Below are 15445 nucleotides of genomic sequence, written 5' to 3'. Positions count from 1 at the left end.
CAGATGGGGACCTTCAGGCATTCAGACTGTCCCATGCTGCCCTTCGGTCTCTTCACTTCAGCTTCCTTCTCTTGCTTTCCTCTGACCTGCCCTGTCCTCATGACACCCAATGCCCTTCCAGTGCCTCTTTCTTTGTGTTACCTTGACGCATTCTGAAGGAATCCAATTAGAAGATGAATCGTTAAATTAATATATCCCTTACTAGGACAGTATCATTTATTCCTTCTGTGTTGATCCTCGCTTTTATGTTTTTTTCTGCTGTCTCTGATTGTTCAAAGGCATTCTTCCTTACTTGTCTGTTTAGACTGACTCTTTATGCCAGGAGTCACCCAGTACTTTTGGCTGCACAGTGTTCAGCAAGGGGAGATGCACTTTTTAAAAAATCTCTAAACCCACCCGTGATAAACATCAATTAATAACAAAGGCATACCCACATACAGTTAGTGGGATGTTAGCGTCATCTGTTATATCAGCCCACTGGTACTTTTATCTCGCATCAAAGTTTGGGTCTAATGCCTGTCCTCTCCCAGCTGCCGTGCAGTACAGCCACCAGCTGCATCGAGTTCAGGCTGCCAGCACCTTTTGAAATTGTTGCATTCCACATAACACATATTCTTCCCTCACCGTCACTCAAAGAATGTCTCCATGTAGCTTGTGTTCTGCTCGTTGGTATCGCACATAAATTAAAACTCAACTGCCATAGACGAAGATAGAACTGACAGATTTTGCCTATTGGCTTTAGTGGCACTGACACTGAAACAGCTCACCGACTATGACTGCCTACTCTCACTGTAGCAAATAGTAAATATCACACTGGAAATACACATCCTAGTTTTCACCTTAGGTCTAATAAATCTAATTGGGAAAATGTGTATAGAAACCCACGAGCATTTAAACCTGCAGAGAGTTCTCTGTGTGTGTACGGACCTTTAGATACTAAATGAACAGTGTCTGCATTTTTGGCAATCGGCAGCTTGTAAGGGAACAGAAAGCCAGCCACTTGTCATGAATAATCCCATCTTTCTTTCTTTTTTTTTAATTCTGTTGTGCCTCGAACTTAAAGCATCTGATGGAAAGATAATGGCATTTTGAGGTTAACTACTAGTTTTAAGTAATTAACATCTTTATTAGTATCTATAAGTAGTTGAATTCAGTAAAAATTAATACTGTAAACCCACTTATATGTAGAGTTTGATCTCTGTGCCACTGTGACAAAGTGAGGCTTAAATGACTCGTATTTGAACCCAAAAAATCCTACAGTGCATTTTATAAGCCTGCCAAGCGTGGCACAGGAGTATTTATTAATATACCAAAACAACTGTGGTTGCAAACAAAACATGTAAAATTTATGCATATAGAATGTAACAATCTTGTCTAAATAAGATAAGAAATAATATAACTTGGATTTTGGCAAGGACACCCTCATCTCCAAAAATAAGAAGTTCTTTAGTGACCACCAGAAATCAAGAACTTTGGATTTGCATATCCTCCCCTCCTCCCCCCAAGACTGCACGTGTTGTTGGTTCTAAGTACGGTTAAGGATTCAAAAGGCAAAGTATGCAGTTTTGAGTTTCACTTTAAATATTTCATACTGCTAAGAAGGCTGGGAAATACTGACAAGAGATCTATGAAAGAGGCAAACTCTACTTTTAAGTTTACTTCTTTAAAAAGGCAGTCAAAATTTGGCATCGTGTCTTGAATTATTTGTGCTTTCCAATACCTTGCAGTCTTGCTTCGCTATCACAAATCTCCATTCTGAGAAGGAAAAATCCACCCGTTTAAAGAAATAGTTTCCTAGAAGGTTGCAAACTCACCACATCCATGATCTGCATGAGGCTGAGAGTGAAATAGACAGTGAGCGGCTGGGAATCATTTGCAACTGGTCGCTCCAGAGGATTGTAATTTTTCAGCAACTCCTTGTAAAGCTTCCTTTGGAACTCTCCTTGCAGGGACTCTTTGGGCACAGGAAGAAATAGATAAATAATTAGGATTCTACATCAGAAAGTAAAGCTAGGACATATGCTCTTTTCTGACTGTCAGATATTATGTATCTATTATTTTACCTGCTGCATTCACAGAAAAAATGCCATTGTAATTTATATAGTTCATTAGCTACTACAGCAAAATCTTATCACAAATGAATCACTCCTTCTTTTCATCCCGGCCTGTAAGTGGGATTCCCTCTTTGATCATTTCTTGGCTGGCCAGGAGTGATGAATCCTAAATGCTAATGGTGCTTTGTCAACTTATGCACCCTTTAGTCCAGCAGCAAGAAGCAATGAAGAGGAAATACACTACTTGTGTTTTGACACCTGTCCTGGCATAGCTATAACCAGAAAAACCGAACACAGCTACGGCAGAGGGCATCAGCAAGACAATGGGAGAAAAATGGCCACAGGTTAGACTGAATCCTGCTCTCAGACTGCTTCAGATTGAGAACTCTTTGGGGCAAGTACTCTCTGCTTTGTTCTCTCTTCATGCAGCTATGAATAAAGCGGGGGTACGGGGTTCCTGGCAGAGATGATAGGCACCACATTAATATACGTGATAATATTCAGGGATTTCTGCCCTATTTACACCTCAAATCCAGGGAGGGTCTTTATTCTGCCATTTTTCTCTGAAGTGAGAGGGAGCAGGTCCACACGGATGGAGCAGAACAGACCAGGGACGGAGGCAGTTTCGGAATGAAAGGAAATGTGGGTCAGGGTAGGAGCAGGTCCTCTGCTGTCCCCGCTCCAGATGGACTTTCCTCTTCCCTCTTATTTTGTAGTCCTGAACTCCCCCCCCCCAAAAAAGCCACAGCCTCTGCCCTGAAGCAGCTGCCATTTAAGTGCCATGAGGGAGTTCGCTCCCCATCCCCATCGCTCTGTCCATCTCCCCTCTCCCCTCCCGGCAGCTCCCCGCACCGGCTGCCCCGCGGAGCGGCCCGGGACAGCGGACAGCCCCCAGCCCCCAGCCGCAGGACGCGGGGCCGGGGGGGACCGCAGGCAGCTGCCCCTGCCCCCCCGCATCCCCCCCGGCTCCCGGCGCTGCCCGCCGCTCACTCACCGCGCACCAGCCCCGCCGCCGCCAGCAGCCACACCGCCAGCTCCTGCAGGCCCATCCCGGGAGACCGAGGGTGACACCAAGCCGCCAGCCGAGCCCCGCCGGCCCCGAGCCGGGCCGCTGGGAGCCGCCGGGGACCGCCGGCAGCTCGGCCTCTCCTCCGCCCGCACCGGAGCTCGCCCTGCGGCGCCGCCGGCTCGGGCGGAGCGGAGGGATGCTGACGGCCCGCCTCCGCCTCCTGCCCCTCCGCCTGATGGATTTCCCTCCCTTCCCCGGTGCCCCAGCGTCCCCGGGCCGGAGCGGGGGAGCGGAGCCGCCGGCAGGCTGTTCCCGCAGCCGGGACGATGCAGTGCGCTGGGCAGAGCGGGAGAGCCGGCGTTATAGAGAGGAGAGCGGGGGCAGCCCCCCCACGTATCCCCCCCCCTTCCCCAGCCCAAGCGCTCGGTCGTCCCCCTTTGCTGTCAGCAGCGGCTGCTGCTGTGACAGGCGTGAATTAGCCCGAGGGGCAGCAGAGCGCCCCGGGGGAGGGGACCAGGGCAGGATCCTGAGCCAGGAATTTGGCTTCGGTCACATTTTGGGGGGGAGGGAGATAGTCAAAATGATGTTGCACACACGGCCGTTAAATCCCCAGCAGAGATGCAGGGCTGGGGGCTCAGGTGCTGGATATTTTGTCTAGAAAAGTCAAAAACAGCCATGGCCGAGGGGCGTTGTGTTCGGTGCTTGACAAACACACGACTGAGGAAAATGATGCCTGAGCTCCTGCCTGGTGTAGGTATAATGCACCACAGTTGGAAAGCAGGCCTAGAAAATTCAGTGCATTTTGTTGATTGTATGTTCCCATTTGCAACTTTAAGCACATTTTTGAGACCACTCATGTATTATTTATTTCAGTCCAAATCCCTACCCTTCAAATCCAGTTGCTGCATTAAATGAATGTCATAGGCAGCTGTATTTCAGGGAGAATGGCACTGAAGAGTGCCCTCATTTGCAAGGGGTAACTAAATGCTTGTTTTTCAAATAACCCAGCAAACAGCAGTTTATTATTACATGTTAATTCTTAGCTTTAAAAATCCAGGTAATCTGTTTTGGCTAAAGCACTGACCTGATTTATGTAGCCACTGCTGAAATATTTTTGAGTGTTGAGCACAGGACCAGTGCCCAGCACATTGGTGCATCACGTGTCCCATCCGTAACGTACAGGAGGACCAAAACATTCCCCTTTTCAAATGAGCCAACATGCCGAACAACTTTACCAAGGGGAAGTGGAAACCAGCAAGTGGCAATGGTAACTCTCCAAAAGCCAAGATGGAGCTGATGTAGGGGCATACACTGTCAAAGTTCTCAGGTATTATTTTTTTTAATAGTCCATCTATGTTGAGTTTGTTATTTCTCTTTTTGGTTTTGTGGTGGTGTTTTTTTCTATGAGATCTTGACCTTTTTGGACCAGCTAGCAGACAGGAGTGAGGTGCTAGGAGAGCTCTGTGTTATTCACAGAGAAGCCAAGGCAGTGCTCTTTGTACACAGATTTTTGGGAAGAAAACTCATTTTCTTGCCTCCTGCTCCTGTTACCCACTGCTGTTTTGGCACAGGTGCCCCAGATCCTTCTGGGTGTACAGTGAACAGCATACATTGTTCAGGCAAGAAATCTGGCAGGAAATGTACAGTTCATGGCTGACCTCTACTGTCAGCTCATTTTTTCGGTCTGCACATTGCTGTGTTGAGAACTGCCTCACCCCGGGTGGTGAAGGCAGGGTCACCAGTGAAAGCTGCCCAAGGGCCTCAGGGCTCTGTTAGGGGACTCAAAAGATAAACCTTCAGGGGACAATGCTGAAACCCCAAATTTCAGTAGTACAAGCACTGAAAGAATAATTCGTAACTTTTTCTTTGATAAATCTTCACTTATTTTTTGTTTGTGGCAGTCTCACTTGGTTTTGATGTTAACAAATTAATTTTATAGGCACTTCAGAAATTCTCCTCTTTAGATATTCTTTAATAGCAATCACTAGCCCAACTCCTTGATTAAGCTGCGTTCAGTCAGGTGCATTCCTTCTACAGGGTTTACCTTTCTAGTCAGAGATTCTGGTGTGGATGCACACAGACGGCAGGAAGGGTTACCTTTGCTTTCTGTAGACATCCTGGCTAATAAAAGTTCATTCATAAATATTTATATGGTTGATTAGCTAGATACTAGCAAAGAAAGATTAACAAAAGCTACGCTGAAGTCCTCTAAAAGCCTTCATTTATGGCACAAGTTATCTTTGTAAAAGTCTGTTGGTTACAACTTAGAAGCAAGCTGTACAGCCTGTGGCCGGGAAAGACTCTTCTCTTTGCCTCCAATGCTCACCAAAGACCCACTCTGAGCTTTAATTCTTCTTCCTGTTCTGTCCTCTACAGCCAGGTGATTTGGAAGGAGCTGTTTTCCCTCCCCAGATAATAACTTTCAGACACAATGATGAATGCAAGTTCATTTTACAATTACAGGCTGTAGAAACTATTGTGGGTCTCTCAGCCCAGCTCCCACAGTTGGGCGTTTGTCAGAATAAAAACAAGCCCTTCATATCAGTTTGTTTCTCATATACATTGGACGTAATTACACACGGCCAATTCTGTGTCTGTCTATTTGTGAATACCCAATATATTCATGGAGATAACAGTACGCACAAATCATATATCTTCACATGAAGGTCAGGCATAAGAAAATGTTTGTGGTAATAGGATGTATCTAATATCAGCATGCTGTCTACTGTTCCTTTTTCTGGTAAGCAAAGAAGTAAAGATAGCCTTGTCCAAAAGGCAGAAGTCCTCATTCAAGTACTATTTCAGATGTATTTTAAGAGTCTGAGGCACAGACCTATTGGAGAAACAGCTACAGGATTCTGAATTAGTGAGTCTATTGAAAAGACCCTCATCATAATTGTAAGATGTTTGTTTATACCCAAAGAGTATCTTCCTGGTTTCATTTATAAAACTAATCTCATACATTGGTCAGTTAAAAGAACCAAGGACTGAAGAACATTCAGAATGGCTTGTGCAGACATTACAAGACATTGCAGTTGTCCAGGGGTTATAATATCCTGGAGTGTGAGGAATAGCCTCTTTTTCTCTTTGCATGGATTTACACATGAGCAAAAGCATGCACCTTCCTAATGTGACAGAAGGTGATAAGATAGCCCTGAGATTAGGCTGACAGTGAAGAAGTGACCATGTTATACTATATGCAACTAAAGCGACTGCAGCGCTTTGTTTGTGGCAACAAACTGACTTTGTTCTGACTTTCTGACTTTGATCTAATTATTGTGCAACTGCAATGACCCGGGACTTCCATATCAGAAAAAAAATCTGCTTTTCCTTCTTTTTAGAGAAGAAGGTAGAATAGGCTAGGATTTTAAATGGTAACTTCCAGCATATGTCAGATGAGACATACCCACATTTATTTGAATGTTATTTGAATTAAATTACCTCTTTAATTGTTACCTTTTTTTTAAATTTTAGGTAGCGTTAGAAATTGCATCTCATGCTATTAGTTGTTTATTTTGCACAACTAGTAGTCTCAGTAGAATGTATATGTGATGACCTTGATTTTTTCTGTAAAATGGCCTGAAACAATATATTGCTTCTTCCTTGCCAAGAGATAGCAAGTAGTTTTTATGTTGAGTTTTCTATTAAAGGACAAATCAGTGATCTGAAATCTGGTTAATTTTGTAGTTAAACTTTATATTCTATACATCCAATCTTGAACAGAGGTTCACAAAGACAATCTCTTCCCGAATTCTTAGCTCCTACACCAGTAAGTGATTTCCAGAAAATGATCCATTCCCCAAATGGCCTTTTGTTGGGAAGAATAAAAAAAAGCACAAACTATTCTGTTGTTTAAAATTAATAAAGCTGCTGCCCTCACACTTTGTAAAAAGTAACTACAGAGAGAGCATTTCTGAACAGTGCTCAGATGAGAAGAACAAGGATTTGTAAAATTTGCCTAATGAACTTGCATAACTAACGAATAGGGCCCACGGTCATTTCTAGAATGCCAACATCTTTCAAAATTCATTCTTGCCTTTTATTACTGCTAGCATACACTCACGTTAAAGTGTGAGCATAGTTATTAAATGACAGCAGCACCACCACTGTGGTCTTGTGAATGAAATATCTCAACTGAAATAACTGCAGAGATTTTGTAATTCCAGGGCTTGGCATTGGTTTCTCACCGACACAGAATTCACAGCATTACAGAGTCACTTTGCCATCTCTTTGCATGAGTGTGAACAACAGAAACTTGGCAAAACTGCTTTTCTTCACCCTGGTTAATTTTAAATAACTACATAATTTAGGGGTCTCAGAAGCTAATTAAAGTTGACAAGAAATCTGCATTTTAGGCCTGCAGCTTTAACAGATCCTCATCTATAAGCATCTGAAGATCAACATTATTTATCTTGTCCTAAAGCAACGCACTAGAAATTTTTCTTTGCTGAAAAAATTACCATCTGCTACAATTTAAATAACTAACATGAATTCCACAAAAATGGTCATTTGGTCTGTAAAGACCGTGTTAATAAGGGGTTTGACCATAAAGCTAAGCTCTAATTCTTTCAAAGACAGAAATGTTTGAAATGTGACTTTTTGTCCTGGCAATGCTAAATAATGTTGTATCAAATCTGAGGGCAAATTCATTTGAACTTCGGAGTTATATCTGAGGCAGGGAATATGAAACAGGTCAGTCTTACAAAGCCAAATTTCTACAGATAAGATTTCTAAAAAGAAAAGTAGTCAGGGTGTGCTCTTCTGCTGGAGGATACTGAATTTTGTCCTTTAGAATTCCAACGGTTAAGTTTCAGTTCATCAAGTACATACATTTTTAATATGGCTAAGGGGAGAAAGAATATTTTTTTTTTCACATCTCTGCATTTTGTCTTGGAATGCGTGGATTGCAAATTTACAGCTGTACTTCTTACATTGCATAAACCCGGCATTCCCTAATATTCCCTCCCAGCTTCTCCTGCAGAGTCTCAGTGTCACTCCTAAAGTCAATCAGTGCAGGCCATGTATGATTTATTTTAACTAATAACTGGTGAAGGTGAAGCTGATGTTTTCCAAGCATACGGAACAACAAACATGATGTATCATCTTCTATTTTAAATGAGATCTTGTCCTCTCTCTGTAATTGCATCCTTTATACTAGCACAGCGTGCTGATGGCAACAGCAGGCTGCAAGGGGGCAAATGCCACGGTGAGCCACTGGAGACAGGAGAGGAGCCCATCACTCTCGGCTCTGTAGAATGGCAGCCGTGGCTCAGAAAAAAATGCTGTTTGTCTCCAAATGGCTGGTGACAACTCCTTCAAGGAAAGTGTTGCAAACAGTAGCTTTCAGAGAATGGAAACAAAAATGAATATTTTTTGTTGTCAAAATACAGCATATCTGGAGGCTGTGGATCCTTCAGAGACAGGGAGATTTTCAAAATGCGATTCCTCACTGGACCCAAAGGAACTCTCAGAGCAGCTACAGATTGTTTCACCGATGAGGAGCTGCGGACCTCCCGAAGGAGGAAATGAAACTACTTTAAATACAAGTTTTGATGGAAAATTCACTACAAATAATTCAAACCTCTAAATGTGATCTATTTTATCTGGATCCCTCACACAGAGAAATTCATACTTAGGTATTGTGTGTCCAAAGTGCTGCAGAAGGCCGGTTGTGGTTTTGCCGTGTTCAGGAACACCAGCCAGGTGTTTCCGCACGGCCCTGGGCAGCCCCTGCTCTGCTTCCAAACGTGGCAAGCAAAAGTGCTGGCTGGCTCCCAGGCTTGCTGAAACGGCCAAGTGCGGGGGAGTAGCGGGTCCCTCTTCCAGCTGGACTGCTGTTCTTGTTTGTGACTGAGTGGGGCTGTTCCCTGCTCATTCCTGGCTTAAAAGATGACCAGCCAGTCTATTCCTTACATCGCCTGCAAAGCCAGTGACCGTAGGTGGGTGTACGAAATGTCAGCCGCATAAATCCTGAAGCAAGGAGTGCACACGAGCAGCTCTGGCTGTTGTAAATGAAGGTGAAAAAGACAGTCTAAAACCAGGTGGCCAAGAAGGCCAACAGCATCCTGACCTGTATCAGGAACAGTGTGGCCAGCAGGACTAGGGCAGTGATCGTCCCCCTGTACTCGGCACTGGTGAGGCCCCACCTTGAGTGCTGTGTCCAGTTTTGGGCCCCTCACCACAAAAAAGACATTGAGGTGCTGCAGCGGGTCCAGAGAAGGGCAACGGAGCTGGTGAGGGGTCTGGAGCACAAGTCTCATGAGCAGCGGCTGAGGGAGCTGGGGGTGTTGATCCTGGAGAAGAGGAGGCTGAGGGGAGACCTTATCGCTCTCTACAACTCCCTGAAAGGAGGGTGTAGTGGTGGGGGTCGGTCTCATCTCTCAAGTAACAGGCAACAGGACGAGAGGGAACGGCCTCAAGTTGTGCCAGGGGAGGTTTAGGATGAATATTAGGAAAAATTTCTTCACTGAAAGGGTTGTCAAGCATTGGAACAGGCTGCCCAGGGGAGTGGTGGAATCACCATCCCTGGAGGTATTTAAAAGATGGGTAGACGTGGTGCTGAGGGACATGATTTAATGGTAACTTGGCAGTGCTGGTTTAATGGTTGGACTCAATGATTGAAAAAGGTCTTTTCCAACCAAACTGATTCTATGATTCTGTGAATCTATGAATCTATTCTAAACCCTGTGTATCTGCCCCCAGCACTTGGCGCTTGACTAAACAGAGCCCCTGCTGAACAGCTCGTGACAGAGAGCTGGGCTGATCACCAGAGTGGGGATGTGTATTCGTATGAACGGGTGTCTTACAATCAGATAATTAAGTAATACATAGAAAATGTAGCCCTCAGTCATATGTGACTCACCTCCTCAGCACTGAAGAACGTGACAGAACAAATGACTGACTAATGGTCCCACGTAGGTATCAGAAGTAACCGTTTTATGAGCAAGCTGTGCGGTAGCAATGAAAATTGACACATGCACAGAGGGAAGACTTTTCCAGTAATAAACCTGCCTTTGATTTCAGTGATAGTTAGTTCTCAGAATAAAACTTCCCTGTTTTCCAGTAACATCAAAAGGGTTTTTTTTGTTACGAGTGAATGCAAATTGCTTTCAGTGTGTTTTTCTTGAACTAGATTTAAAAGACGGCAGTTAGTTCATACAGTTATTATGGACATTTTTTTCTAAAACTTCCTTTTAATATGACAAAGAGGATGAAAAAAAGGGAGAATGGGGCCATAAAGTACAGAGAGGAGGGAACTGCCTGGGTTTTTTAGTGATTTTAATTAGGTTGAAGGATTTTTGAAGCTTGGATAAGCTTTCAGGTATCTCCTTTGGCATTTGTTTTGCAGGAGGAAATTTAGACCACTGGTTGTTTTAATGACTAATTATGAAATAAAAGATATGATAAAAATAAAGTAAAAACTTGACCTAAAATTTGTCTATCAATTAGACCAACATACGTGGAAGGTCTTCTTACATTCAGAGATAATCTTCCTTCACACAGCTCTGGGACTTTCTTCTTCTGCACGTCTTGCTAGCGCAGATACAAGAAGCCAAATCTCTCATTTTATAACTCCATTGGTATTGAATTTGATCCATTTGGTATGTTACTAGAGCATGAGAAAAATTATCACGGCTACCTGAGCCAGGCAAATAAAGCGAGAAATGTACAGGAGCTTTTTGAAAGCTTTTTCTTTTCATATTTCAAGTTGATTTTTTAACCAGAGATGTTTGGATACCCAGGCTTTTTTTAATGAAACTAAACCTTCAGAGATTTGTCTATTTTTGCTCTATATACCATGTCTACCTAACTAAAACTGTTTTCCCGCTTTTGCTAATTTACATAAGTGAATCGTAATTTTTAATTGAAGCTATTGCTCCTAATAAATCCCCTGGGATGCCTAAGTAAAAATGCCAGTGGATCTCTGTAATGGCTGTAATTCAAGGCTATCTTTATATCACAGTCAGAATTATTATTCTGGATTCCCACTTAATTATGAAGGTAATGCAATGTGGCAGGTCAGAGGCAACAATGACATTGCTAATGCCAGGCTGCAAGGATAGCTTGTAAGTAGCTGAGATGGCTTGAATATTTTAAGTAAGAATTTAATTTATCAGTTTGCTGATGCATTGTCTGTGGTACTGATTTTTATAACCCAAACATTTCAATGTTTTCACATGATGATGGTCAGAAGATAGAATATGTTAATAGTACAGTTTTCAAAAGCACTGCCATGATTTAGAGTCTATGTCTTTTAAAGAGATTCTGATCACCTGGGAGCTTAAGTCTGATGGGAACCAAATGAGTTTATATGCCTAAGAGCGGGTTTTCTAAGCAGGTAGCTGCATTTTATTGTTAGGAATAAAATAAATATTAAATCACCAGAATGTTTTTGAAAATTTTACCCTATTATTTGTTTTAATTTTAGAATTTAGAGTTTAAATATTGTGTAAAAAAATCTTTTAAACTGTTGATTTTGAAAACTGTGAATGTCAAAGCACAGAAATCCCCAATTAAATGTGTTGCAAGAACACAGTTTCCCCAGATTTCTCTCTCAGAAGGGAGATCAGCTGAAGGTGTCTTACAGAAGCCAAGCACAGGTGCTGGCTCCCTGCGGATCGCTCCAGGGTGTTTTGTGGCAGAGGGCTGGTGACTAACTTGTCAACGTGATCCTGAGAGTTCACTGAACAGCGGTTTGGCAGTCACACATTTTTATTCACTGTTGACCTGGTTTGAAGTTGAGTCGCTCCGGTAAATCATTCTGTTTCTCTAATAGGTTCTGGGCTGGCCTGGGCTTTCTGCTGCTTCTTTATCCCTGTGTAGCAGTTCGTTTGATTTGTGCGTTATATTGCTGGATTCAGCCCCAAATTCCAGTTTTATTATATCATTTTTCTAGTTTTTAGGAGGAAGTGGCAGGATTCCTTTGAGGAGAAGGAAATAGAATTGTTTTGTGAATGTGGAAGTGCCCAGGTGATAAAGAGCAGGATGTGATAAGATTCCCACCTGAGAAAGACTGACTGGGTTGTAGGATTAAGGACAGGAGCAGGAGAGAGGGGTGCTGTCTTGAGGGTGTTGGCTTTATTAGAGTGGTATTAGTGGTATTTCTCTCTCTCTCTTTTTTTTTTATATATATATATTTTTATATATATATATTTATATATATATGTGGCTTTCCCCCCAACCCCCTCCTTTTGAAATTAACTGGTATCTGCTTAGCCAATATGATTTAGCTTTAGTGGAAGGATTACCTGAATTTTTGATGAGATTTTAATACGACATTTGCTTTGTTAAGAAAGTGAATAGTTGTAAAACTGCTGGATTCAGGTTTTTTTTCTCTTTACTTTTTAATGAAGTCTGGGGATTCATAGAACATTTTGTTGGTTGTGCTAGCACGCATTCAGGTTAGCTATTTCATAAATGTGCTTCTGTAATTCATAATCTAGTGAGGATTATTGAGATATTTTCAATGCACCCATTTTCTTCAACAGGGACTGCATAGACCATGAAGAAAAGAATATTGTTGTTGAACTGATGAGGCTGAGACACAGAGCAAGTTAGAAGATAACAGCCAGGTAAGTTTTGCATTTTTCTCTTTGAACATTGTGCTAGAGCCACATGATTCTAAGACAGTTTTCCTTTAGGAAAATTCCACTAAATTCTAACAAAATAGGATTAAAATGAAGTATGGTAAAATATTCAGCAGAGCTCTGCTGCTGAATCTCTGTTTTCTTAGGCCCACAAAGCTTAACTGTGTTGTTCCGATGTTACCTTGAGCTATGTAGTTTAACTGAAAGTCCATTGCTTTAATGACCAGGAGCTAACAAAAGGAACCCAGGTTAATAGAAAGCTGTGGTACTAACCTGCAAGGTCCCCAGTTTCATTCAGGTGCCTGTAGGTACATGTGGAAAACTTGGAGCGGGCTCTGTGAAGAGCAGTATGTGGGCAGAGAGCTGGCCAAGGCAAAGCAGGGAAGAAATACTGGGAATATACACAGGGCTTAAATGTGTTTCTCTCTCTCCATGTGTGCTAAAGGCTTCCATGTTCTATCTGTCTGCAGTACCTTATAGAAAAGAATTCAAAATCCATTAGGAAACAGGAGTATGATCGTTTAAATTGATGCTTGTATTACTGGTGGAATTGAGTCTTAATTATAAGGCATGTTTATGTGTATGACATGAGCCATCACTAGTTAAAGTAAGTTGTGCCATTACTAAAGCAGTATTGTCTTTTGTGTTATTTTAAACTGCAGATTATCCTATGTAGAATAACTTTCCTGACATTTCTGAGGGACTACTATAAGGTTTAGGTATCCCTTCCTGAATACATTTTTTGTAAAACAAACCAAAGAACCTGTTCTTTCAAAAGGTAAAAAAATAACAGTTACTGTCTTTGAAACAACTATTTCCCCTGGGAGCCAGAAGATTTTCTTGTCATAAGTTCTTCTTTTTTCTTTTTTCTTTTTTTTAACATAGTGCTATTTATAAAAATTCTTGAAGTGAATCACTGAATTCTGAGCTTTGAAATTCTTTGCAAATAGCAGCAATGAAACTTGCCTAAAGTGTAAATGAGCAGCAATTTAAATATTAACTATCAGTTGATATTTCACAATGCTTCCCACATAGTCACTTATAAAACACTCTAGCTGCAAGCTTTGTATAAATAGCATTTATTTACTGCCATGGTATTATTGAAAGTTTGATTTTTGAGGGAGGTTAACGCTGGTAAGCGGGAGCCAGTAAGGACTGTTACATACTTGCTGTGTGATAGCTTTGCCGTGTAATCTCGAAAGATGACTTTAATGGTGTGCCATTTCCTCTAACTTGAATTGTGATAATCCCTGTCTAACAAGGATATTGTAAAACTGATCATTATCTTATTTTACAAAAAAATGGTATTGGTGTGCTTAGACATAACTAATGTGCAGCAAGAACATCTGTTTACAAAGCGTCCTTCAGCTTCTGGAAATATGAAACCATCAGGTTCAGTACTTAAGGATGATAGATAGCCAGGGTCCATTAATATATTAATTTAACTGCCTTGAATGAAGGAAAAAAAAGTCAGCACAGAAAGGCCATTACTTGTCTGGAACACTATCTTGCAATGGTTTTGTTTTCTATCAGTACCGGACTAGGAGCTCAAATTGGTCACAGTTTACAAGAGCTAAACTGCTGCATCTTTCTCTTGCACTAACTCACTCCATTAATGCTTATGTACATTTTTTTTTTTTGTACCTCACATAAAGACAGTGATTTGGCTGATAGTAGACTGTCACAAGAAGCCTTAGCACGAGCACAAACTGTTCTGGGACTATGGGGTATTAGCTAATAGTGTAACTGAAACCACAGTCACGGAAAGATGTCCCACGTGAGCCAAGCATTTAAAATACATCTTGCACTCATGTGAAAACTAGGTTCATCATGCATGAAGCTGCAGATTTGTTTAGATGCAAAATATAAGATGTATTTTAGATGCCGCATATGTAGATATTTCAGTATTAACTGCTACATGCTTCTGTAAGCAAGAGTACAAATAACAATTAACCCTGTTTATCATTTGCAATTAATCATGGCCTTGAGCTGAGAAGACTCTGAGAGCCAGATCCTCTGCCACTGTTCCAACAGGCCCCTCCTTGTTTCTCTGACCACTCATGAAGCGAAAGGCTCTCAAATGAGCATAGATGCGCATTTTGTTTGTTTCTCCTTCTTAAACTTCTGAATGATGATTAAAATACCTTCTTAGTGATAACCTTGCTGTTCTGTTTTTAATACCATAGTATTCCATTGCCCTTTGCAGATGGAAACACAGATGATTACCTTGCTGTAGTAGAGAGAACTCCATTCCTCTCCCCCTTTTTTTTAAATCTTGCCTTGAATCCTTAGTTGTTCCCCTATCAGCTCAACAAGGACTCTTTCCAGAGCCAATGACAAGCTCCATAGTCATCATGAAATGTATGAGGTTCTTGGTCTCTGCTTTGGCTTAGATTTTGTGTGTCAGACAACTGTCATCTTATTTACAGAGTTTCTCCTACTTTATTACACTTTATTGGGAACCAAGCTGTAGTAGTGCAAGTGGAGGAGGGCTCGTTCCCCTGATGTGGTGTTTGCCCCGTGGAGTTCCTGCCTGTTTGTGTGGCCCAGGGGTCAGGCAATCCCAGTCTAGCCCCAGCAGACTGCAATGAGACTCACACTTAAGTGAATATCTGGATTTCCCTTGGTTGGTGGATTTGTCTTAACAACTGACCTCCATACGGCATGTTCTTTCAACTTGCTGAAATAATTTGTATGACTTTGCTTAGAGATGCTTCCCTGGGTGCTCTGCTGTGAAGACAGGCTGAAAGAGTTGGTGTTGTTCAGCCTGGAGAAGAGGAGGCTCTGGGGAGACC

At 42.1% G+C, this 15445-nt stretch overlaps 1 protein-coding gene across 3 annotated transcripts in view; it reads right to left on the bottom strand.

The window, feature by feature from the left end:
- CHRFAM7A (CHRNA7 (exons 5-10) and FAM7A (exons A-E) fusion) overlaps positions 1-3212 on the bottom strand; it is a 44673-nt gene extending 41461 nt beyond the window's left edge. For all 3 annotated transcript variants that reach the window (XR_008468571.1, XM_054215378.1, XM_054215379.1), the window contains exons 1-2: positions 3049-3212; positions 1815-1954 (exon numbers count right to left, since the gene is read on the bottom strand). Coding sequence is in view for 2 of the 3 variants with exons in the window: in XM_054215378.1 (XP_054071353.1) it covers positions 1815-1954; positions 3049-3103 (195 nt within the window). In the remaining variant the exon portion in view is untranslated. The remainder of the gene's footprint in view (positions 1-1814; positions 1955-3048) is intronic.
- Positions 3213-15445: the final 12233 nt, after the last annotated feature.

The sequence above is a fragment of the Rissa tridactyla genome, chromosome 9, assembly GCF_028500815.1.
Source record: "Rissa tridactyla isolate bRisTri1 chromosome 9, bRisTri1.patW.cur.20221130, whole genome shotgun sequence".
NCBI classification, from domain to species: Eukaryota; Metazoa; Chordata; class Aves; order Charadriiformes; family Laridae; genus Rissa; species Rissa tridactyla.
The sequence above is the reverse complement of the archived record's forward strand: the minus strand, read 5'-3'. Positions and strand labels throughout refer to the sequence as shown.